The following is a 26,598-nucleotide window of genomic DNA, read 5'->3' on the forward strand; positions in this document are numbered from 1 at the left end:
AGGTTAGTGTCGCAGTCACACAGCTCCAGGGACCTGGAGGTTGTGGGTTTGATTTCCGCTCCGGGTGACTGTCTGTGAGGAGTTGGTGTGTTCCCCCTGTGTCCACGTGGGTTTCCTCCTGGTGCTCTGGTTTCCTCCCACAGTCCAAAAACACACGTTGGTAGGTGGATTGGCGACTCAAAAAGTGTCCGTAGGTGTGAGTGAATGTGTGTGTGTGTGTCTGTAAAGGACTGGCGCCCCCTCCAGGGTGTATTCCCACCTTGTGCCCAATTATTCCAGGTAGGCTCTGGACCCACCGTGATCCTAAACTGGATAAGCGCTTACAGATAATGAATGAATGAACTACGTAAATATTTTTTCAGCACTTTTTGGTATTTTACACACAATAATCTAAACCCATGGTTTATATCGATTTCTAAACTGTACCTATTTATTATCAGCACAAAGAGATTTGTGAACTGCATTCTCAGTTTAGCAAACCATCCTGTTTGGGTTGAGAGGGTTGATAACATTTAATTAATTTAGTTATTCATTCATTTTTTCATTCACTCGTTCATTCATTGTCTGTAACGTTTTATCCAGCTCATGATTGCGGTGGGACCGGAGCCTACCTACTTTAGCCTCACTGGGCACTAGGCAAAAACACACCCTGGAGGGGGCGCCAGTCCATCACAGGGCTGATCATATCTATGTGATTTTTACTTTCTGAATAACACAGTATGTGTTAGGGTCCTTTATAAAGGTTATAACGCATGTTTTATTTTAGATGTACTCATTTGCTGAATTTGATCACTGCGGTATTGGTTTGAAACCATTTCCTTTGGGTTACAGCAGCTGCATTAAGCAGCTTCCCACCCAAGAAAGGCTCCCGTAATACAGGCTATACACGTGCACTAATATACTTTTTAGCAGATAGCACAAGCTAGTTGTGCAGATGGCGTGTCAAATCTGTGACATGTTTGTTAAACAGAGAGCACAGTTTCTAAATCCATTATGGTTTTATAAATACTTTGGTACGGTTTTCAGTATCGATTACTGCGCTGGGTACAGATTTTCCTTTTCTCCAGATTTTCTCTTTTGTGACCTATTTAGGGCATTAGCGAGGAATAAATTGTACCGTTTGCTTTCAAATGGTTTTAGCCCAAACATAAGACGTGTGGGGACTCTAGATGTTACAATCTGGTAACTACAAGGTTTTGAATATTCACTCTACTCACACTCTGCCAAAAGACCAAAAAAAAAAAAAAAAAATGAATCACATCCCGCTAAGGTGGTGTAGGACAATGTGACAACGCCAGGTCCTCGAACACACTCAAGTCCTGGAGAAGATTCCATTCTCCTTGGGTGAATTTCCATATGCATTTTTTAGGCTGGTCGTCCTTTGCCGAAAAGCCCCTGTATTAAAGTTTTAAAGCACTTTGTGTGGACATGCATTCTGCATTAGACACTGAAGATGTTCCAGAACACCCTCATCCATCTTACAAGGTGGAGAGTGACCTTGGTTAACATGGAGCTCAGATAACAGTGGAGAACCGGGAGGAGCTTTTCATCTCCCTCCAACTCTGTGTCTAATAAAGCCTGGACAGAGGCGGCTGGGCTTTTCAGTCAGGATGAGACGTCTCATGTAATGTCTGCTGTGGAACATGCATCATCACTGAGAGCGGGTTTGTGGGGGCTGTAGAGACCCTCCGTCTGCAGTGGCCTGGCCGTGGTGTGCATCTGGAGCCCTCAGTGAGCATTTAGTGGATCAGAGCCATGCATTTGCTTATCTGTACAGAGCCCAGGGACAATGAAACAAACAGTGATTCCTCCTCAAGGAGACGCTGGCGTGGAGCCCTGGAAAACTCACAGCTCCGCTCTGTTTCACTACGGATTCCTCAACATCCTTCAGTCTCCAGCAAATTCCGCTCATGGAAAATCTCACAGTCCCAGTTCACTCATAAACTCTCTGATGTGTTACTCTTTGGCTGTAGGTGTTGTCACTGACACACAGGGGTCTCTCGGGGGTCCTGGGTTTGATCCTGACCTTGGGTCACTGACTGCGAGGGGTTTGGTGTGTTCTCACTGAATCAGTGTGGGTTTGCTCCGGGTGTTTCATTTCTCCCATAGTCGAAAAACATGTTGTTTGGTGGAGTGGTTGTCCACAGTGGGTGGATGAGTGAGTGTGTGAAACTGTCCCCAGGTGTGGGTGACTTAGTGAGTGTGTGAAACTGTCCCCAGGCGTAAGTGTGTGAGTGACTGAGTGAGTGTATTAAATTTTCCACAGTTGTGATTGTGTGGGTGACTGGGTGATTGTGTGGGTGACTGGGTGAGTGTGTGACTGACTGGGTGAGTTGCTAATGAAAGGACTTCCCTTTCAGGTCTCGGTCCAGGGAGCAGCTCCACTTCCAGCTGTTTGATGGAGATCTAGTGTGCTTTTACACTGTCCTCCAGCACCCTCCCGTTCCTTACAGCCCTTGATTGGATGAGGCTCTTGAAGCAGGTACTTGCTGGTGCAGCTATCTATTTAGTTATCACTCTATAGCTTCTTCATCTTGTTGAGATGTCTGGGAAGGGTCAGTCCTGTCGAGCTTTGGCGGAGATGAATCTTTTCTCGTGTCAGGTGAGGCTTCGCTGGATCCTGAAAATGTTCCACCTGCCAGAAATCTGGCAGCCTTCATTCTTACAGCCATTCCTTCGTGGACACCTTCGATTTGACTCCGTAATGAAGACAAAAAGCCGCTCCCCTGTGGGTTCAGCACATGGCGGCCCATCACGGTGGCCATCGCCGGCCCCCTTACAGACCTCCTGCATTTTTCGCAAGCGTTCCCCGCCCTAGTGAGCCTCCTTAATGCAGGGATCCATTGAAATCATTGAAATTCACACTGTTATCTGAGAAAGTACACACGGCTTTGCTTTTCTCCTTTCTGCCTGCTACTAGAACTTCAAGGATCTTTCAGAAAGCCACTACTCTAGTCAGTTATTCACTGACTGAAAGGCTTTTGTAAAAGCTCCGCTCTTAGCTGAGCATGTGAATACGTGGTCTTACATCACTGCCGCGAAGCCCTAGTGTGTGTTCTATTGAGGTCCAAAATCTGGAGGTCAGTAGCCAATGTTCTGAGTGGTAAACAGGTCTATGCAAAGAATGTGTGGGAGTGTGCCAAAGCTGCAAGCCTCTAGCTTTTAAACACCTGCTGAGAGCAGAGTCCATCCGTTGTGAATAATATCGCAAACAGGAAGGCTACGTATGAATGAGACAAAAACCCAGACTAGAATGGAAGGAATGTGTCTGGAAATGAAACATGGAGTATTGTCAATAAAAAGAAAGCCCTGTAAGAAGAGCAACTCCAAAATGGCATCTATGGGAAATCTGTGAGTCTCTTTTGTCATCACATATCAATTCATCTTTATTTTTTAAATGTTTGTACAATTTCCATGTCAAAAAATAGCTTTATAGAGCCCCATGTCCAAGCCCCAAACAAGCAGAACACTAGGAAGAACCATCATGGAGGTATGTATTTATGGGACATTATATAATTAAATATTATAAATAATAAATGTCATATGTGCTTCAAGTGTGTTTTACTTCATATCCATACTGGGAATTTATTGAAGGCCCCTTAAAAATTTATAGGGGTTAGACAATGAAACTGAAACACCAGGTTTTAGACCACAGTAATTTATTATATGGTGTAGGGCCTCCTTTTGCGGCCAATACAGCGTCAATTTGTCTTGGGAATGACATATACAAGTCCTGCACAGTGGTCAGAGGGATTTGAAGCCATTCTTCTTGCAGGATAGTGGCCAGGTCTCTACGTGATGCTGGTGGAGGAAAACGTTTCCTGACTCGCTCCTCCAAAACACCCCAAAGTGTCTCAATAATATTTAGATCTGGTGACTGTGCAGGCCATGGGAGATGTTCAACTTCACTTTCATGTTCATCAAACCAATATTTCACCAGTCTTGCTGTGTGTATTGGTGCGTTGTTGTCCTGATACACAGCACCGCCTTCAGGACACAATGTTTGAACCATTGGATGCACATGGTCTTACTGGTGCAATGTGCAGTTAATGAAGATTGGCCACCAGGCTGCTCCAATTTAGCCATGAAACCTCCCACATTACAATAACAGGTGTTTCAGTTTCATTGTCAAATCCCTGTAGGTTTTTCCTGTGTAATCACCTTTACCTTTTAAACATTTTTAGAACTACCATTAAAATGTAACTTAATAAAATAAAAAAACACATTTTGCCTTCAGTCAATTCTAAAATTAAAAATATAGAAACAAATCAAATAGAAACTACAATAATAGTATAATAAATTCTAATATTTAAAAATATTTCTTGGACTAAAAGTTATTAAACTATTTAAGAAAAAAAAGCATGAGGTTATAAATAGGTTTTCAAGTTTTACAGCTTTGGGGCAGTTGCACAGAAAAGTCAGTCATCTTTAGTCGAGAGTGAGGAGTGGCCAACAGTAACTTGAGAGTCTTACTCCAAAAATGATTGTTTATCTCTGTCATCAGAAAATTGCTTTAAGAATCACTCAAATGAAAATGAAATGAATGAAAAATGGTCACGCCCTCATCCTGTCATGTCTGTTTTCCCCGCCATGTGCTCTCTCAGCACATGGCTCTGTTTGTTGTTTTCCATGTCTCCACCTATGTCCCGCCTTTCTTCCTCCCCCTCGTTATCTGTCTCAGGTGTCTCGTCTGTGTTTAGTATTTAAGTTCCCTTGTGTCACTCCCGTTTGTCAGTCATTTGTGTTGTTGTTTCATGGTTTCCAAGTCTGTCTATCTTAGATTCGTTTCATGTCGTTTCCACCGTCATTGTAGCAAGTCTGTCTGTTTCTGTTATTCCTCGTTTTGGTTTGTTTCCTTATCTGTTTCATCTGTTACTCATTTTGTTTTTACCCAAGTCAGTCTGTCTCTGTTTTGTTATATAGTTCGCGTTAATAAAGTTCACTGTGTTTAGCATGTGTGTCCGCCTCCATCAGCCGCCCTCCGCGATCCTGACAAAAATAACCACTAATCATAACAAACCATACGTTTTTTTGTCGGTGTAGAACTGCTTGAGTAGGGAACTATGCAGAACCTACTGAATATCTCTTAAATTAAAATAAAAACAGTCCGTATTTACAGGCTCTTAGTTAAAGTCTAACACTAAAGCCCTTTACTCATAAAAAATACTGAAGCATGAGTGCCTCAAGTGTTGATTGGGGGCTTTACTATTTAGAAGAAGGGGGTCTTCAAGTGTGTGGTGGCCCTAATCTTGCTACAGAAGCAAGCCCAAATTACTGCTCATTCCCTTGTTCCCTTGCTGTGTGCCCTTTTAAGGGTTTAATATGTATTTTACCAGTGGTGCTTTGGGTAGCGTCGCTGCCACAGCTCCAGGGTCCTGAAGTCCTCGCATTGTGTTATTGTCCATGTGGAGTTTGGTGTGTTCTCCCTGTATTTGTATGGGTTTCCTCTGGCTGCAGAATTAACAAACAAAACAACAACAATAGAAAAACAGGTTGGTGGGTGGGTCGGGTGGACAAGTATTGATTGGTGTGTGTGAGAGTGTGAGTGGTTGGGTGTTTGAGTGGATGAATTTTTAGATGAACATTTTCTTAAATTTTCATGTGTAGCTAGAGCAATAGCATCTCATTTATTTCACAGCTGTGAGTGCCTACATTAGAGAAAAAGACGCTGCATAGAACAATCCTAATTTACTTGGTACTTTGAGTACAATGAATATATTGAGTGTGACAGTGAACAAGAGCTGGAGATTCAACAAAAACCTGCTGTCAGTGGAACTGGGGGTGGGTGGGGAAAAGAGGGTGGCTATTGTTCATTTTCTAAACACAAGACAGAAGTCCCTTGTACAGACGGAAAGAAACATTGAGCTGCCTCCTAAAGCATCCGTCTGCAGCCTGAGGGAGAGGGCTTTCGAGAGGCTCTTTCTCTGAGCCCAGAATGAGGCATCTTAAAAGTCAGCTCTTCATTTGCAGTTCCAACCAAAAACATTTGTCTCCAGCTAATAGCATCAGGGAGCAGCCTCCATCACTGCAATAACAACAGAGTATTTGGTATTCAGGTGATTCCATAGTCAGAGCTGGAGAGAGTGGTTTTCGAATTGCCATGCGGTCGGCACGCTAGGACTTTAGGATTCATTGTTAGCTTTAATGACGTTCACAGAACACATTCGTACAGGAGCTGTATATGGAAACTTTAACAGTGGGTTCTTTCGAATTTTACCCACTTTTCTCCTGGTTTTCAGTAAGTGCCAGGACTCTACCAAGAGGGGGATGAAGGCTAACTCATGCCTCCTCTGAGAGACGCAAAGTCCAAACTCAACACTATAGTCATCTCTTGGGCTCCTGCCCATGGAAGACCATGACATCACTTGGGGTCAAACTTGCAGTCTATATCATAGACAGATCAGCCATATGATTATGACCACCTCCTTGCTTTTGTATTCACTGTCTCACCATTCCATCCATTTCACTGACAATGAAGTCCATTTTTAACCGTTTTTGAGCAGTGACATTGACGTGGTAGCATCCGGTGTCCAGTAATGAAGGACTAGAGGACGACCAACAAAATCTGTGCAGCAACAAGATAAGCTACTGCTTTGAATTTACAACTACAAGGTGGACCAATGAAGTATGTGTGTCTAACAGCAGTCAGTGAGTGGACACAATGCTGAGAGCCAAATTGGACAACACTCAATCCAGTGTAATTATATCAGACTCACATAAAACACAAATGTTTCAAGCCCTCCTCAGCGTGCTTATGGTACGCCAGCCAACACTGCTACATAGACTCCACAAAGGTGTATACACGCCCTTAGTGACATCATCAACAGGTCACAAGTGTGACTCATCATCCTCCAAAACAACATTCCAAATAATACAAACAAAAATAAAATGAAAGAAGGGGAAAATACAAATCATGTGAGTTCCACCACATTTTGCGAGAAACATACACAGTGTTTGAAAAGTGCAGCAGCAATGCTGTCTCTGATCCACTCACATACACTAACATACCTCCACCACGTCCATTCCACTGCAGTGCTGAGAATGATCCACCGCCCAAATCATACCTGCTCTGTGGTGGTCAACTGCAGGATGAAATGGGGCAAAATAAATGCTCAGGGCAACAGGTGAACTACAGAGAGTAATGGTAGAACTACAAAGTGCTCCTGAATGGTCAATGGAGAGGACAAACAGCGAATGTAAAAACAAGGAGGTGGTCATAATGCTATGGTTGATTTGGTGTATATCAGTGTTATAGCTTCATGACTTGCAGGAAGTGGAAATAAAGTCTTTCAAAAAAGTTCTGCCATTCCCAGCTGCTCCTGTCTATGATGTGTCTGACAGCTCTAGTGTGCAGGAGAAAAAGAAAAAAACCTGTTCAACACTGGCCCTTGTTTCACCTTCACCTTCTCTTTCTGAATCTGTCTTTCCTGGAGGAAAGGTTTTAAAGCAAATCAGCTGGCATGCTTCTCCTCGGTGTGCTCCACTTCTACAGGACACGTACAGGTAGATGCCTTCAGACAGGTGTACTGCACAATGCAGTTTAAATAGCAGCTCCTTACCATACTTTGAGACCTGCAAAATATGAAAAGAAAAATGCTGGAAGGATGGGTAAGGACTGAGTAGGGGGTTGTGGTCTCCTACCTTTCTCCAAGTTACATAGTGCTGTTTCTGCCGTGCTGAATACGGAGGCTCTATTACTGTTCAGTGAAGCATCACAATGTTGAAGCTGTAATACTAAGGTAAATATGCTACCTAGTGTTCCTTTAAATAAACGTGTTCATTTTTTCATACGTTCATACATCATTTCAATTTCTGTAACCCCTGAATCTGGATCAGGGTTGTGGTAAGTCTGAAGTCGACCTGGAATCATGGGCTGAAAACATTAGAGCAAAAAAAGTATCCAAAACCCCAAAACTATTGAACTGTGGTCATCGGGGAAGTGCAAAGACCGAGATAGTAATGTCTTACAGAAATGTTAATAGGTCACATTTTAGTCACTGTGTCCAACCATAAGTGGGAACATACACAGTGTTATCACCTTCAATTGTTCCAAATCAAGTCCCCAGTGGTAAACAGACAGAGAAGAGACAAACAACTCTGACATGGTTCACAGTGACCTAATTCAAAGTATAACAGACTAAGAATAAAATATAGAATTAATATGAAATTCATCACTTTCCAACAGCAAGCATCTCATCTAAAATGAGGACATCATATTCCCTTCTAATAAGCCATCCTGGGGATGAATACATTAATGAAATTAATCATTATGCCATTACCTTCATAATCTGTGTCACTTCCTTAAATAGGAATACATGCTGTTCTTGAAAATGACTTTTATTATTATAATTTTTTTATTTTTTTATTTCAGCGACACAAAGTGGGGAGTCAATGGGGACTGTCACCTTGAACAATCAGTCTTTAGGGAATCATCGTCTCCTGCTCTCGCATGTACGCTAGGCTTTGAAATCTTAGCTCAGAAATGCGATAACAACAAAAGCAGACGTATCAAACCCTTCAAAACTGTCAAGCGCTTTCCTGCCCATCATATTTCAGACTATTGCTTCATTTGAGGTGTCACATTAGAGACTCAAAGGTGCGTTCCACTCTGAAGATGTTGAAATTCCACCAAAAATAGAAGAAAATGGGGGTGATGGGAAGAAGGCACTAACTTACGGCTGACGTTAAGCAGCTCTAACAGAAGCTGAGATCAGCTCTTATGAGAAATGTGTAGCACTCGCCGAGCACTGTTCGGCGATACATTATAAGACCTCTGCAGGGAAGAAGAAGAGACTGCGGCGCTAGCCTCATCTAATGTGCTCTTTCCCTCGCACCTTGTCCCTCGTAGTGTGCTTGGTTACCATAGCAATACAGCAGGGGCTGAGCTGTACACTCTGCCCGTGATATTTAGCTTGACCTGTGCCAGAGTAGAGCTCAGCTGAGGGCCAACACCGCCCACACTTCTGCATATGAACACTGCGTAGTGTTTCTTTACTTTCCAGCTTGCGTCTGTCAATCATCACACTGTGTCTGTATCATCATCATTACATACTGGGGCAGGGGAAGGGAGGCAGAACACGATGCATGTGCTAAAGATGCATGTGCTAATAGGGATCAGGTGTTGGAAAGGAACAGTGCTATGTCCATGAAAGACTAGACACTGGGAATATAAAGAAGAAACACTGGAGAATGATGGGAAGGACATGGCAGAAACAAGACACGGGTACAAAGAGACAATGTTTAGCAAGGGTGGAACGGAGAAGCAAGCACAAACAGGAATAGAAACCCAGCCTGTATCTCTAAACGTTTCCGGAAGCAGCTCTTTGAAGAACGAATAAAGTCCACTAACAGTTTCACTTCCAGTTCGTAAGGGGTCGTCATGGCAGACCACCCACTAACATGGTGGGCGATCTTCACAGTAGATTTGGCAGAGGTTTTAGGCCAGAACGCCGTCTTCACTCAGCCCCTCCCATTTTTTTCAGCTGGGCAACGGAACAGCACCAGGTTTGTACAAGTTCAGCCCCAGTGGCTGTGGAGCAGATGCTAGGAAAACACATCCAGCCCCACTCAGACCTGAGGGAAGGCTCGAACCAATGGACAAGGGGGTCCTGGGTGTGATCCTCGAATGACTGTCTGTGAGAAGTGTAGTGTGGGTTCCCTGAGTCTGTGTGGGATTTATCCAGATGCTCTAGTTTCCTCTAGAGTGTGTGTTTGTGTGTGTATGACAGGGTGAGAGCATGAAATATTTCACAAGTGACTCTGTGAGTGTATGAAATTATACACAATATGCTACATCTGAGATAGAAGAGAAAAGAGCATTGAAAAGCCAATGAAAACAGAAAACAAACAACAACAAAAAAAAGCAGCACAGTGGAGTCGGGCGGCTTTATTACTCGAGGGGGTGGAAGGGATGGCGGGGGTGGGTGAGTGGCGTGGGCGGAAGGCTGGAGGTGGAAGTTACTCCAGAAATGCGTGCCAACCAACCACCCACTTCTCAGCTGTCCTCTCCTCTCATTCATCTACTCCCAGAACCACTGTGGGAGTTTAATGAAAATCTCAGCTTGCACTCAGCTGTGGCTTGCACTTTCACCATCTCACCAAATTATTTGGCACTTGGTATGAGTGTTACACAACCACCAGCTTTAAAATTCATCACATCTAATTATAATTAGAAATATTTCTTTCTAATTAATAATGGAGAAACCTTTCATTATATATTATGACCTCACTGTACCATTCCACTCTGCTCTTAAAGAGTAGAGGTAGTCATTTTACTTTGAAGTAAATTCACAGGAGCAGAGGTACATTTAATAGTATTTGTTTTCATTAAAAGGGCAGCACGGTGGTGCACCAGGTAGTTGTCGCAGTCACACAGCTCCAGGGACCTAGAGGTTGTGGGTTTGATTCCCGCTCCGGGTGACTGTCTGTGAGGAGTGTGTTGTGTTCACCCTGTGTCTGCGTGGGTTTCCTCCGGGTGACTGTCTGTGAGGAGTGTGGTGTGTTCTCCCTGTGTCTGCGTGGGTTTCCTCCGGGTGACTGTCTGTGAGGAGTGTGGTGTGTTCTCCCTGTGTCTGCGTGGGTTTCCTCCGGGTGACTGTCTGTAAGGAGTGTGGTGTGTTCTCCCTGTGTCTGCGTGGGTTTCCTCCGGGTGACTGTCTGTGAGGAGTGTGGTGTGTTCTCCCTGTGTCTGCGTGGGTTTCCTCCACGTGCTCTGGTTTCCTCCCACAGTCCAAAAACACACGTTGGTAGGTGGATTGGCGACTCAAAAAGTGTCCATAGGTATGAGTGAATGTTTGTGTGTGTGTTGCCCTGTGAAGGACTGGCGCCCCCTCCAGGGTGTATTCCCGCCTTGCGCCCAATGATTCCAGGTAGGCTCTGGACCCACCGCAACCCTGAATTGGATAAGGGTTACAGATTATGAATGAATGAATTTGAATCTGAAATTACAGTGTGACACGCAGATATCAGTTACAAAACCTTGAAAAAATGTTTTCATCCCAAAACACTTGCAGAGTAAAAAAAGAAAGTTAAAAAATAAAATTAGCATGCTTTTCAGCTACACATCTGCCCACGCTGTCACTTGGTTACCCCGCAGACCTTTTATTGCCCTGTTACTCGCTGACATTATCTCCTCTTTTCACACACGGCTTCTAAATCAATATTAGGCCCACAGCTCCTATCATTAGGACGGCAAAAGATAACGCACAACTGGCTTTTATTGGTGCCCTGTGTGAGGAGAGAATAAGCTATGAACAATAACACGGCAGACAGTGCCAGTAAATCTGCACCGAAGCACCCTTTTCTCTTCTTTGTCCACTGTCAGATGCACAGATGATGTGTCCTTACAGTAAATCAACTCCGATAAGAGGGTCATTCACTTTAAACCCACTGCCATTTGATGCTAGATGATGGGCTGTGGGTTTACTGTCATGCTGGGTTTAACTGACCATTTTGTTTTTTTTTTGCACCTGGACCCACTTATGAAGTGTGAAAACTGCGTTAGAAGAATCTGCTCCCATTATACTCACATATAAACCCACAGTATTGTGCAAACATCAGAGATCAACATTTGTTTATTTAATTCCCAATCAAAAACGACACTTTAAACTTAAACTTACATACATTTTAGATTTTAGAATGTTTCAGTTTTATTTCAATGTTTTTGGCAAGACTGAGTCAAAAGTATCAGCTAAAACACAGTGTCCTTCTGATAGTCACCCTGTAAAGCCTGAAATCATTTCACAATAGTCAGTTGTCAGGTCAGATTTGGTGGGAAATATTGGAACATGTAAGACGTCTTTATGTATTAACATCACATGCACAGTCTCAAAAAGGTAGGTTCAGCTCCAGTCGGGGTGTGGCTTGCACTGCAGATCTAAACAGCGTTAAATGTTCATAGCCTTCATTCAGAAAAGGGGAAAAACAAACAATACAAAAACATAACTCATAAATTAAACAAAGTTAATAATAAATGCAAAGTGTGGACAGAGTACAATTTTATATTCACTAGCATTTCTCTGTTATTTCATATTTGAAAGCCATTGTAGCTGGAAACTTAATGAATATATAATTTCATTTGATGTCTGCACAGTGCAGTGTATTATCACTAACCAATTATATTCCATTTTTTATGAAGTATATTGTTAGCAAGAAGATATATTAGCATTTTTTAAATGAGCCACCAGCATTCTTTATCTTTTCATGGCCTGGGCTGATTGCACACAGCATTTGACCACAAATATGAGAGCAGCAATTAGAGTGGTGTTTATTAATGATGTTTTAGACCAGAGCCTGAGCCAATCAGTGACACTTTGATCCAGCAACTTTGTGGTAACATCTGCTGATGTAAATAAACAATGTCATAAATGTCCAGAAAACACTGGGAGTTTCAAATTGTTGATGCAGGCACAAAAATTTGTTTCAGAGGATCCAAGTGTGTGTGTGTGTGTGTGTGAGTGTGTGTCTTTTTGGGTGGTCCAGAGACTTACACGTTACTTATTTTTATCTGATGGCACATTTGCCGACACATTTTTCAACACCTAGCATGGTGAAATATGTGTTCAAAGCTGAAATGTCAGCTGATAAGTAATACGAATAATCTGCAACAAGAGTGAAGCACATTGCATTGGAAGCAGATCCTGTGGAGAGAGAATGTTACAGGGTCGAGAGTTTAAGGGGCTCTGGGAGCAGCGTCTCATGAAAAATAAATGCCCTCATATCCTAGCCTCCGTCCTGCACTTATTTTTTCACTGGTAATCTTTGCTTGTTTGTGTTTTGTCTCTGCGTCTGCATACTGAACGTTTTGGCTGGAGAGAGAGAGAGAGAGAGTTGAAAATGTCAGAGTCTAGGAGAAGGTTCTTGCAGAAACATGTTGTTTCTGTTCATCTGTGTCTTACGGCAAGCGTTCAGAGAGAAGGTAAGAAGCTGCAGTTCCATATGGTGGGGTTTGAAGCTGCAGAGCCTCCTCAAACTGAATGCATCACACAGCCTTTGAACCTTGCTTGACTTTATTAATTGAACAAAGCAGCTCTTCCTCAAGGCGGCTTCTATGAGCACTGGGTCCCCGCAATGTGGATTGCTTTTGCTTCCACGAATACTTAGTATCCCTACATTTGGGCTGCATTAGACACTCGGAAGCATTTCTCTTTAGCTAGAATTTTAAGCCAGATCATAAAAATAAAGGTACTAATATCTAAATTCACAATAGAACAATAAAGAAGAACATTTCTCCATAGTTATTTAGTTATTTCTGCTAAATACATTTTATATAGTATGGGGTTGTTACAAAGCATTCATTCATTCATTCATTATCTGTAACCGCTTATCCACTTCAGGGTCGCGGGGGTCCAGAGCCTACCTGGAATCATTGGGTGCAAGGCAGGAATACACCCTGGAGGGGGCGGCAGTCCTTCACAGGGCAACACAGACACACACAAACATTCACTCACACACTCACACCTACGGACACTTTTCGAGTTGCCAATCCACCTACCAACGTGTGTTTTTGGACTGTGGGAGGAAACCGGAGCACACGGAGGAAACCTACGCGGACAGGGGGAGAACACACCAACTCCTCACAGTGTTACAAAGCAGCTTTACAGAAATCTGAGGTGACTGTGGAAGCTGAGGGGAGTAAACTGTAAGGTGACTGTGGAAGTGAAGTGGGGTAAACTGATTGTGATTGTAACTAAGGGAGTAAAATTTGATGTGATTTTGGGCTGAGGGAGTAAACTCTGAGTTGATTATGAGTTGAGGGGAGTAAAACCCAGTTGCATGAAGTGGTGGTTATATGTGGCGACATCATTGGTTTGTCACAAGAGCATATCTGTCCCTTTTATAAGACTGGATGTGGATTGAAATGTTGACTACTTAAACAGTTCCCTGTGTAGGCAGTAACTTATAAGGCAGCTTACAAGGAACACTCATCACAGTGCTCACAGGAAGTATCAAAGATGCTTGACTTCAAGTAGTGCCGTGTGGACTGAGGTGTCAGATGAGACATACATCTTTTTCTTACGCTAGTGTTGCAGGAGCTTCACATTACAGTTGACATTCAGGCCTTCTGCTCTGCACCTGGGGTCCCGCTGATCTCAGCTGTTTGTAAAGGAAGGAGGAAACCACACATTGACATCTACTACGCCAGACCCTCCACAACTCTGTAATAGCAGCTTAGCCCATCATCTTGCTCCGACAGCTTGAGCGGTAATGACGTTATGAGCAAAATGGCTATAATTAGAAGGGAGTTGGAAAAAAAAACTTTGATTTGATCAGACAGAGGCACCTCGTAAAGTCAGTGGCATTAACATACCAATCAAGGCTTTTTCCCAGGATGTGATAGGTCCCCACTTTCTCCCTCAGCTGTCCCGATAAACCTTGACATCTTTACTGCCCCTCTCCCAGCTCTCAGGGCTACTCTCAGGGCCGTAAACGCCCCTAACAGCAGACGGCTCTTCTCCACTCTTGATTATCATCAGTTTAGAATCATGAGTCATAAGACAGAGTTTATTAATAATCAGATATGAGTGTAAAAGCCCAGATTCTGCCCAGGCAACAGGGCAGCACTTCCACATATTTCATGCCGTTTAATCAATTGAAAGAGAGCCAAGATCAGAGAGAGGGTAAGAGCCAGGTAATGATTTTAGTTGAAAGGAGCCATATATTTGAAGGCCTTAGTTCAAGTATTGGCCTCCAATGGACAACGGCCTTGTTTTGCATATTGCTTGGCCGTTGCTTCGTGTGTGTGTAGGATTTGTGCATATTTATCAAATCTGTTAACCTGTTTGGAAACTGAATGTTAAATTACCTCATGCAGAAATTAGTTGTTGTTGCAGTGCATTAATTGATCCATAGCCCAGTACCGGTCCACAGCCATGTGGCTGGGAATCTCTGACCTAACAAACCTTTCAGTTTAAAACAGGCTCCACAGACGTTTTCAGAAGAAACCAAGACAGAAATGTTCTTTAGGGAAGCAAATGAGTTTTGTTTCTTCAGTCACTTCCTGCTTCCTTTGTTCTAAAAGTGTAGATTTAATGTACTCCAACGTAAAAAAGCAAAATCTTTGAAGGGTTTTAAAAGAAATCACAAGAAATAAACAATTCTCAATAATAAACTCAATGCATATAGACACCTGCAGAAACAAACGAGGACCTTCACTGGATGTGATTTTCTTTTTCTTCCAAGTGGAAGCTAGATTTATTTTCCCTCAGTTGTTTTAGATCTAAATTATCAATTTAAGTAAAGCATATTCCACTAAGTCATGCATGCTGGAATAAAATGAGCAAAAAAAAGTCCAAAAAAACTATTAAACAATGAAACAATTATGAGCTCATTAGGCTGGCCATTCAGAGGATGTTTTTGGGATTCGAGACATCTGTTCAAGTCTGAAAAAAGACAAAAATATTCATGAGGCTTTGTAGCATAATTTTTATTTATGTAAAGCTTGAGAAACCCAAGTGTTTCCTAGTTGAGACAATAAGTAAATACATGCTAATGAAGAAGTAGGTACTGAAAACTTTTTGAGTTATGGGTTGGGGGTGGACACAATTTATTTGTTTATCTCTTCTGTGTGAATTTACAAAGAAATAATAAAAATATACAAAAATAGAAAAAGGAGTGTGGGTAAAACGCTTGTGTGAAGTACATATAAATGAAATTAGAAGTAAACATCCACCAGAATTGAAGCTGAAACAGACAGATGGCTATGCTGAGAATCGGTGGAATAACTGCTGTAAAAAGCCGTGGGAAAAAAGGCAAGAACTGCCAAACAAAGGAGATACTAAAACGGCGTTATCAAGCAAAGGATATTTTCCTAACACAAGCAAATTCAAAATAAAGCAGCTTTGCTTTCTGAGACTAATCGTACCTGTTTTCCTTTCTCCTTTTTTTCGTTTGGATGATCTCATATACAGAGCGCAGCAGGTGTGCTCAGTCTATTCTGATTAGCGCTGAGGACTTGGGGAACTGGGGTTCTAAGAGCTAGTGGCACAGCTTAGGCCCCCTACTGGCAGTGACCACTTACAGTGTGCTTTTAGAACTAAGTGTAGAATAAATTACCTTTTTGCCCCTTATTTGTACAATTGAATGTGTTTACATAAGCTTGGCTATATTTACATATTATCTGTTTACCATTCATTATCTGAAGAATCAAGTTCAAGATTGATGCAGAAAGGGGATTAACACTGGAGACCTCAGGTTTTTTTTATGTTTTCTCAAGTCTTGTTTGTATATATTATATGATGTAAATAACAATAAAAACAGAATAAAAAAGAATAAATAAATAAATGTTTCTTTCAAGGCTCTCTGATAAAGGCAGTGGTTCCATATAGAAATGTAACGGCTGAATGAAGGTCCTCTGTATGGTTCGTTGATTCTTCATGACATAAGACCTGCTGTAAGGGCAGGCAAGTTTATTTAAATCATAAAGTATATTTTCCAAGTGCTGTACACTGTGAAGGGAAATCCAGAAGATGAGACATTAAATACAAGAGGGTTAAATTGAATTCAAATAAAAGGAAAGTGTGTTCCTGCTTTGTGCTCAGTGATTCTGAGTTGACTCTGGACTCTGGTTACAGAAAATGAATGAATGAATCTACCTCCTCAGCCCAGTGCTGGGAGGTTTTATAGGTGGCCTTAGGCTAATGGGCCTTAGGCTAACTGTCTCTGTTTGCTGTTTTATACAAGCAGTGTGCACACATTTGACCCCACTGTGTTTACAATGCTAAAGTGTGTGCACCTTACGGTACCTGATTTCACTGATTACAAGGGGTGTCTGCATTGTTTTTGACATAAAGTGTTTATCACAGTGATTCGAATGCGTGGTCCACTGCACAGTGGGTCTTTTTGAAGGTGGGAATGTAGGCAAGAGTGTAGCCCTATGATAAAGACGTAGCATATTGAAAGTGAGAGATTGTGAATGCTTTCTGCAGTGCTTTGGGCCCTGAATGCTGAAGAGGGTGACTGGTACCTCAGTGTGAGCTCTGCTGAGATACTCCAACATTCCTGCAATGATTCAGGCCGACATCTTGACAGTCCCATGCAAACTATCCTGGTAAAATTGGAATGGAAGGCTGGAGCTATTTCTGCAGTCAAAGGCTCCGAGATGCAGCTCGCTAAGCCGAGCGCTGACAGCAAGAATCTTTTAGCCTCACTGTGACCTGTGTGCTTAGATCAACCCATCACATTCAGTCTGGAGGTTCCTGAAAATTCTATATCTTCATTCCTCTTCACTCTGTCTGTCTCTCAGGAATCATCAGGTTCAGGTCACTGAGTGCACAGCTCATCAGCTATAATGAGAGTTGCACAATGGATTGTTTGGTCATTTTTATTAGTATATAGGCTTTGCAACACTGAGCTGAAGGACTGGCGTCCCCTCCAGGGTGTATTCCCGCCCGATGATTCCAGGTAGGCTCTGGACCCCCCGCGACCCTAAATTGGATAAGCGGTTACAGATAATGGATAATGGAACACTGAGCTGGCAAAAATGTACACACACACACACACACACACACACACATACACACACACACAAACACAGTGGGTTCTATCCTCCTCTAAATTGTATATAGTGCAGTTTCTACAGTGCTGAGTCTGAAGTAGAAGTCAATGAAGCATCACAATGATTTTGAAGCTGTAATTTTAAAGTCAAAATTCTACGTAGGGTTGCTTTAAGCACCATAAATATAGAAATACTTTTCATTATTAACATTGTTGTGATTTGGTTAGAGGCATAACATGTATATCGTAGATCATCCAGATATCATTTCCTATAATATGCAGAACAATTCTGCAAAAAGAAGATATTCATTCATTCATTCATTCATTCATTGTCCGCAACCGTTTAACCAGTTCAGGGTCGCGGTGGGTCTGGAGCCTACCCGGAATAACTGGGCGCAAGATGGGGACACACGATGGAGAGGGCACCAATCCTTCACAGGGTGACACACACTCACACATTCATTCACACACTCACACCTACGGACACATTTGAGTTCCCAGTCCACTTACCAACTTGTTTATTTGGACAGTGGGAGGAAACCGGAGCACCCGGAGGAAACCCACACAGACACAGAGAATGCTGTAGGAGATATGTTATGCAAAAATATATTATTATTTGAATACTTGTGCACATATACCGTACCAGTCAAAAGTTTGGGTATATCTTACCATTCAATGATTTTTCTTTGTTTTTTTTTTTGTTTGTTTGTTTGTTTTCTACATTGTAAATCAATATGGAAGACATTAAAATTACAAATGAACACATATGGAATTTGGATATAGGAATATGGAAAACCAGAATGTGTTTTATACTTTAGATCTGTCAAAGTAGCCACCTTTTGCTTTGATGACAGCTTTAGACATACTCTCAGTGTTCTCTCAATCAGCTTCATGAGGTCGTTACCTGGAATGTTTTTAGTGAACAGTCGTGGCCTCGTCAAGAGTTAATTTGTAGAACTGTTCAATTTCTTAATGTGTTTGAGACCATAACATGTGATGTGCATAGGTAGGGGCTGGTACACAGTTCTCTACAGCGAATAGCGTTATTCTACCAATGGCTAATGAGATGTGTCCAAACTTTTGACTCGCACTGTATTTGTGTGTGTTGTGCATACCAACACATACACTGTGAAATAAGACCACTCCGCCTAAGTCCAGAAATGTGTGGTAAAATGCTCTGAGTTCGCTCCCCTTATCCTGAGAATTAAGAAAACTGAGCTGAAACAGAGTGGAGGAAGTAAAGAAGTGGGCAAAAATAGTGCAAACAAACATGTTAAAATAGAGAACAAAGCAAACTGGAAAAATCAAGGGGTGAAATAAGAAAAAGTTTACATCAGTCAAGCACTGTGTAAGAACCTTTACTGAGTCTAGTTTTAACTGTGAACCCTCTCCTGCTCTTCTCCTTTCAGACTGCTCAAAGCCGAGTGTCACTAAGGGCTCCTCAGCTATGAACATGCCGCAGTCTTTTGGCAGCGCTATGGGCTTCTCTCTGTCAGAAACCCTTCCAGCTGCCAGTCTGCCCACTCTGTCAAGGAACGGCTCAGACGGGGGCCCGCGGCTGTCAGCTGAAGACAGCATCACCTACTTAGCTCCCACTGCTGACACCAATAAGTGCTGGCCCATCCGCCCCACACTACGCAACGAGCTGGATACCTTCTCCGTGCACTTCTACATCTTCTTCGGCCCCAATATTTCCATCCCTCCGGACCGGGCAGCAGTGTTCGCCATCAACCTGATGCCAGTGCTGGACAGTGGAGGCGTCTTAAACATGGAGCTCAAGCTCAACGTGGTGAGTAGAGCTGGATCATATCAGTGTTTAATAACTAAAGCAGCACTTCTGTGTCTGATACTAGTACCAGCGTAATACACACCAAAACACCACCAGCATGTCAGTATCACTGCAGCACTGAGAATGAAAACCCAAAACCCAGTCATACCTGCTCTGTGGTGGTCGTGTGGTTGTCCTAACCAAAAGTATGCAGAGAAACAGATGGACTACAGTCTGTAATTTTAGAACTACAAAGTTCTCCTGATACAAGGTAGGTGTTCCTAATCCAGTGATGGTTCAGAGTAAATAGAATATTCAAAAATGGTCATACAGTCAAAAAAAAAAAATATATATATATATATATATATAATTTATATATCATATTCCAAGATAAAGGTCAGTCAGTTGAATATTTGTGTATCACCACTAGAATATGGAGTGAGATAACTGTATTTTATGTGAGAGCGCAAAATCGACACTATATCAAACAAGTCAATCAAGAAAATCGAGCGAAAACAGTGACAGCGAGAGCAGAAAACAAGCACTGTGCTCGCTTCCTGTAGCTCCGCACTCGTTTCAGTTTTCAGTGCCCATTCCTGTTTTTTCCTCACTTCTGAAATTTGTGCTCGCTTCTCAAAAATCTGCTCGCTTCTCAGTTTTAACAGGAAATACATCACAGATTCAAGACCTGGTAACCGATTCCTAGTGATGGCACCCTTTAATCTGAAAATGGTTAATTACTCGAAGCTTCATGACACAGTGCACATAAGTGCTGTCTGGTGGCCAAAACCTCAAAGTGCTTTGTGTATCTCGCGAATACACAAATCGCGAATCCACACATCGTGTTTGGCTGCATTACAACCATGTATTTGTTGTTTAAATAAAATTAACCACTAAAATTACATTGTTGTGCATGTATTCAATATCTCTCTCACACCCCCGTCCTCTCATGTCTGTTTTTCCTGCCATGTGCTCTCTCAGGACATGGCTCTGTTTGTTGTTGCCCTAGTCCCGCCTTTGCTCCGCCTCCTTGTCTGTGTCTCATTTGTTACCCTGCCCCCTCGTTATCTGTCTCAGGTGTGTCTCGTCTGTGTTTTGTATTTAAGTCCCCTTCTCTCACTTCCTCTTGTCGGACATTTCACCTTGGTTGTGTCGTATCCAGTAGTTTCATTTCTAAATGTCATAGTTGTATCGCTCCCTTCAATTTGTCTGTTCCTCGTTTTGTCTCGTGCGTGCCCCGCTTTGTTTCCTCTGTCATTGTTTTGTTTCTCTGTCATCATTGAGTCTCACGTCTGTCTGTTTCTGCTTTCCCTCGTTTTGGTTTTTGCCCTAGTCTCAGTCTCAGTCTCTGTTTCGTGATTCCTTTTTGTAAATAAAGTTTATCTGTGTTTTAGCGTATGCTTCCGCCTCCGTTAGTCCGCCCTCCGCGAGTCCCTGACAATCTCATTACTGATTTGCGTTGATTTGGCAGAAAACTTTAATGGATGAATAATTCATTATGTTACAATACATAGAACAGTAAAATTATTAAATAATAAACAGTAAAATTATTAAATACTTATTAAAAGTAAGTTTAGAATACACTCATAACACATCTTGATGAGGCACATTGTGAAAACTATACTGTTGTAATTACATTCACACTATTGCAGGTTGGCACTTCTTGTTGTGAAATTATTCGGTTAATATCTAAAATTCTAATATTCTTGCACAAACACTTGAGCAGGGCTTTTGACCATACATTTACATTTATCACAGCACTAATCCATTGCCTGTTTTTTCCACAGGCGAGGCTCATGTAGGCTTGCTTTATGAGGTATTTAACATGAGAGAATTTTGTGTGCATGCCTTGAAGCTTCAGATTCCAGGGTGCCATCACTAGGAATCAGTGACCAGGTCTTAAATCTGTGATGTATTTCCTGTTAAAACTGAGAAGTGAGCAGACTTTTGAGAAGCGAGCGTAAATTTCAGAAGCGAGGAAAAAACAGTGAAACAAGTGCAGAGCACAGTGCTTGTTTTTCTGGTCGCACTGTAGCTGTTTTCTTGATTCTGTGCGCTCGTTGAGTCTAACTTGTTCGATTTAGTGTCGTTTTTGCGCTCTCACGAAAGACAGTGATCTCACTCCATACTAAAAGACTAAGACAGAACGTTGTAATATCAGAGGCATTGTAGATATTCTTAATTCATACTGCTCTATGTTTACACACTGCTCTTTGTTTATTTTGCTCCAGTTTTGACCAGAGGAGGGTGGGTTCCAATTTTGAGTCCTGGTTCCCCTCAAGGTTTTGTCCTCGTGCTCTGAGGGAGTTTATCCTGTCACTGTCACAACTGCACACTCATTTGGGGCTAAGACCTGGAATTCTGTAAAGCTGCTTTGAGACAAATAATAGTATATAAATAAACCTTAATAGAAGTGAATTTAAAGTGATTATCAACACATCAGTGGAAAGGGACCTCCATTATAATTGTTTTCTTTGCTTATTTGCAGTCATTGGGATTTTCCCAGGATTTCTCTAAGCACAGATTAAATATGTGTTTAGAAAATGACATCAACAAAAGCCATTTAACCATGGAGATTTCTGTTTGGTCTAGAATGGCATTATTGTCTTGTAAAACAGGATATGCAGACATGAACTTTTGGTTCATCCCATTTAGAAATAGAAGTATATTTTGTTATAAAACATAATAACAAGTAAAACAGTAGAACCTAAAAATAGTTACCAACCTAAGAGTTATAAAGTAATACACAGAAAGTAGGGTCCATTGCAAAACTCTTAAAGATGTAACTGCAATTTTATTCTGCTTTAGGTTCCATAGGCTTTGAAACACCTTAGCCTTTCTCCATTCCAGAGGAGCGTACTACCTCACCCCAAACAGCTAATCTCTGTCACACCGCACAACTGACATAACATTAATACCCCAATATGTAGCTCCGTATTTTGGCCCAGAGCTATCAGAAATGGATGGGAACTCTTGCAATATGTAGGGGGAAAAAAACAAGGTTAAAGATAACTGTCATCCTGACGGAATGAAATTCATACTTTCATCTCCTATGTGTGGTTGCTAACTTCAGCAAGAACACCTTGCATGTACCAGATTACAGTCATCACGAATGCAGGAAATTCTATGTCTATTTTTACTACAAAATACTATAGTTCTACTGCTTCTTTAACATTCATGGGCTTCCGTCTGATAAGCAAAACTTAATGTAGCATTCCAGCTTCTGGGAAAATCACTAGGTTGGTGCTGGTGAAACACTTGTTAGGACAAGCATGCTCAAAAATTTCCCAAAGTTCTTGGATACAAGTGTCAGGAGGAATAATGGCTGAATAATTGAGTGGTTTTGATTCTCGCAGCTGAAGGGAACGATCTGGAAGAGTATTTTGGCATTTCAAAGATCCAAGGTTAGGTCTGTGGAGCTTTCTTTCTTTCGCTTTCTTTCTTTGGTGTGAGTCTTTATGTTCACAATGCTAATATTGTAAGCTAGGTAGAAGACACTGTTTTGAATTCCACATGCTGCAGTGCTTCATCTCATAAGTTAAACATTTATTTGACTCAGTGCATCAAATCTTAATGATGCTTTTCCGCTTCAAGTAACTCTAGCACCTTTCACAGTCAGAAATTAAGTTATCAGTTAGATCTGTTTTCTTCAAAAGGCGTCTTCTTATAGGCTGAACGCAGAGGTGGGTAGAGTGTCTTAAATTCATTAAATTCATATTAGTAATATTAGTACAATATTAGTAATATAAATTTGATAAAAGTAATTACTCATTAAATATGAAAAGGTACCAGTTCTTATTCGGATAGATGGGCAATATTTCAAAAAATTCCATGGCAGTTATAGATGTTAATCTGTACTTGAATTTCCTCTATCCATCTATCTATCTATCTATCTATCTATCTATCTATCTATCTATCTATCTATCTATCTTTGTAGCACAGATTCATTTGTGCTTTTTCACATCTTTACTTTCTTTACATTTTTACATTTCATGTCAAAGCTTTGTCTTACTGGATTTCTGTGAAGCTGCTTTGTGACAACATCAGATGTAAAAAGCGCTATACACATGTATTTGATTTGGTTTGATTTGTAGTTACTCTGACCTGAAATTTCCTTTTTACGTCCCCTTAAACTGTTTATTTTTATTTGTATTGTTTTGCTCAGCTACCCTTACTATAGCCATTTAATTTTAGTCTATTTTACCCATCCCTGCCAGGAGGTTAGTGCCATTGAAATGTGCTAAACTCTCAGAATACAATGTGCCATACTACTGCACATGTCTCTCTTGAGTGTTTTATTTAGAGAACAAAATCGTACCACATTCCATCAGCAAGGTCTACAAACGTTAACGTAGACAGGATGATCTTTGTAACATTTCTGATGTGGTTTATGTTCCGCAGTTATTTTAGTAATGTGAGCTCCCATCCACCAGTGGCACTGTTTAAACAGGTCCTGTCTGTTATGTACCTGCACTTTTAACCCTTGTGGGAGTATGACACAAGCAGAACATTCTGCCATTTGGACCTTTGGGTAAGGGTTATGCTTAGGTCCTAAACTTTAACCATCTGCTCCTATGGTCCTAAACCTAATTCTAACCATGGACCTAATCATAAACCTAACTCTAACCCTAATCCATTGGCACCCCCACTATAAAGTGCATCAATCCATACCTCACCCATAGCCCCCACAGCCTCCCACATACACACTCAGCCCCCATACCCACCATCTGCAAAAATGTAGGGGAGGTACACCATACAATTTAAGTTTTATTATTGTGTTTAGAAATAAAAAGTACAATTCCCCCCCTACATATGGCTTGGGGCAGAATTCACCTATCCTGCCCATTCCCCATCACATACTTCTCTGTGTGTGTGAATAAATGAGGCTGCTCTTTTAAGCATATCAGCGTTTTATTACATCTGCAACGATCAAAGCACTAAACTGGATCACCGGTGAAAGGGACCATTAATACACTAAATCAAGGGCAGCGCAAACCAAGGTGGGGTTATAACATACACAGATGCACAGGGTGGGACTGACAGGAAAACAAACAATGGGGAAGTGAGGAACATGACAAAGGGCACCTACTCCAAAAAAATTGATGTGACACGCCAATGTCTCTCGCCGTGTCATGGTTGCTTATGTCGTCTGTGTAGGGGGATGTGGGGGTGATGTCAGAAATGAGTGTACATCCATGAAGGGTGAACTCTATTTTATACACACTATGTGAGTCTTGGGCAGCACGGTGGTGCAGTAGGTTAGTGTCGCAGTCACACAGCTCCAGGAACCTGGAGGTTATGGGTTCGATTCCCGCTCCTGGTGACTGTCTGTGAGGAGTTGGTGTGTTCTCCCTGTGTCCACGTGGGTTTCTTCCGGTTGCTCCGGTTTCCTCCCACAGTCCAAAAACACACAATGGTAGATGGATTGGTGACTCAAAAGTGTCCGTAGGTGTGAGTGAGTGTGTGTGTCTGTGTTGCCCTGTGAAGGACTGGCGCCCCCTCCAGGGTGTATTCCCGCCTTGCGCCCAATGATTCCAGGTAGGCTCTGGACCCACCACGACCCTGAACTGGATAAGGGTTACAGATTATGAATGAGTGAATTAACTCTTATTACTGAATTGACATTAAGTCCATTGTGTTTTTGAATGTACATTTGTTTTGCAAAAAATCGGACAGCACTTTGTTTTTGGACAACCTATGACAATCATATTCAGACACTTCACAAAGTTCCTGACACTTCACAGATGTTGGAAAGATTAAGGCTTGAATAATTCAGTTGTTGAGACTTTTCTGGCAACTGGAAGGAAAGATCTGGACGAGCTTGTTGGCATTTGAAAAACTCAAGGTTAGATCTGCAGGGATTTCCAGCACCACTGTGGTGTGGGTGGATTGAGGAGTTCTGCACTTTAGCCTGATTAATAACAAATGTTAGCAATCAAGTAAGTGCCAGCCATTTGCCGCTGCCTTGAGGGATGTAACACCTGAAGAGTGCTACCGCAAATGTCACCATCATTTCCAACTGTCGAGGCTTGAACTTCACTCGCGGGTCTTTTGTTCCTGAGAAAGAAGAAAAAGAGAGCGAGGGAGAGATTGTAAGCTGTTGGATATGATCTTTAATCACGGCTTGAATCGTGACGGATCACTTGAAGAGGTTCTGTGTGAACAACATCAGGGCGATAAGACGAAACGTAGCCTCACCTTGATTTGAATGTCAGTGGAAGGCTTAGAAAGGTCAGGCAGAATAGGGAGAAGGATCTATTAAGCAGCACTTCGATCTGGTGCCCATTCTGTCACAAAAGTGCAGCCACATCCTTCTCACCTCCATTTCCCCCTGGAGATTTCATCAGCATGCATTAATGAATATCTCCTAGAGTGGCATCGGCCAGGAAAATAAGCCGCTAGTGGCTTGGGGTTATATTCTAACGTCAAATATGGAGCTTTCAGTGGCCGAGAGGTGGAACACCGAGCACCAAGATGGAGCCCTGAAATGTGTCTGAGTGGTCCCGAATACAGAGGAGGGATATGATTGCTGGCAATGAAGGAGAAAGAGTGCTCAGTGACGGGGCTCTTCTGTCACTGTAAATGTCTGGAACGGCATATATGTGAGCAAGCATTTCTCAACGACCATATTTTCCTTTTTCCTCTCGACAGGAAAGTGCAAGACATGGAGAAAAGTGGAGCTCAGAGGAGTATAATCATACACTTATGGATGAACCTTTGAATTGAGGAGCAATTGGGGCTTGCACAGCGAATTTAGTCTCATGCCCTGTGTCGGCGAGAGAGGGCATGAGGACGCTGATGGTATTTTCAGACACGGGCAAGCGTGAGTGAGACAAATCAGCGCTGAGGCTAATGAGCAGGTATGACTTAATCTCTCCTGTAGTATGGGCTTCAACTCATAGAAACCATGCTTGGAGCAGCTCGCATGAGCCTAAATGTACCATGTTCAATGTGGACTAGAAGGGCTGCAAAGCCCTCATTCATTCACCATCCTATATCTCAGGGATGAGTTGAGGTGGTGTTTCTGAGCCAAAACTAAGCAACTAGTGTTGATTATTGGCCTCACTTCTGTTGTGGGTGAATACAATCAAATCCCCACAAATATATTCAAACACCTACAGCCTTCTAAGAACCTGTTACTGCAGCTAAAGGATCTTTTTTTTTTTTATCTGGTGCCTAAGTCAGAAAACATGGGATAAAAAAGAGCTGTTCTTATTTTGCCTCATGACTGACATCAAGAAGGTAGAGACCCAAGCAAAAATGGCTAAAAACTAGAGCTCAGTCCTGAGCTCGCTCTCTCAGCTGAACTGTAGCACATTCTCATTTAAAAGAACAGG

At 42.1% G+C, this 26,598-nt stretch overlaps 1 protein-coding gene across 1 annotated transcript in view; it reads left to right on the forward strand.

Moving 5' to 3' along the window:
* The window catches only part of LOC136676980 (transmembrane protein 8B-like), a 228,200-nt gene that overhangs the window by 153,054 nt on the left and 48,548 nt on the right, over positions 1-26,598 (forward strand). The window contains exon 6 of the mRNA XM_066654310.1: positions 18,903-19,282. Coding sequence (XP_066510407.1) covers positions 18,903-19,282 — 380 coding nt within the window. The remainder of the gene's footprint in view (positions 1-18,902; positions 19,283-26,598) is intronic.

Source organism: Hoplias malabaricus, chromosome X2 (genome assembly GCF_029633855.1).
Source record: "Hoplias malabaricus isolate fHopMal1 chromosome X2, fHopMal1.hap1, whole genome shotgun sequence".
Taxonomy (NCBI): Eukaryota; Metazoa; Chordata; class Actinopteri; order Characiformes; family Erythrinidae; genus Hoplias; species Hoplias malabaricus.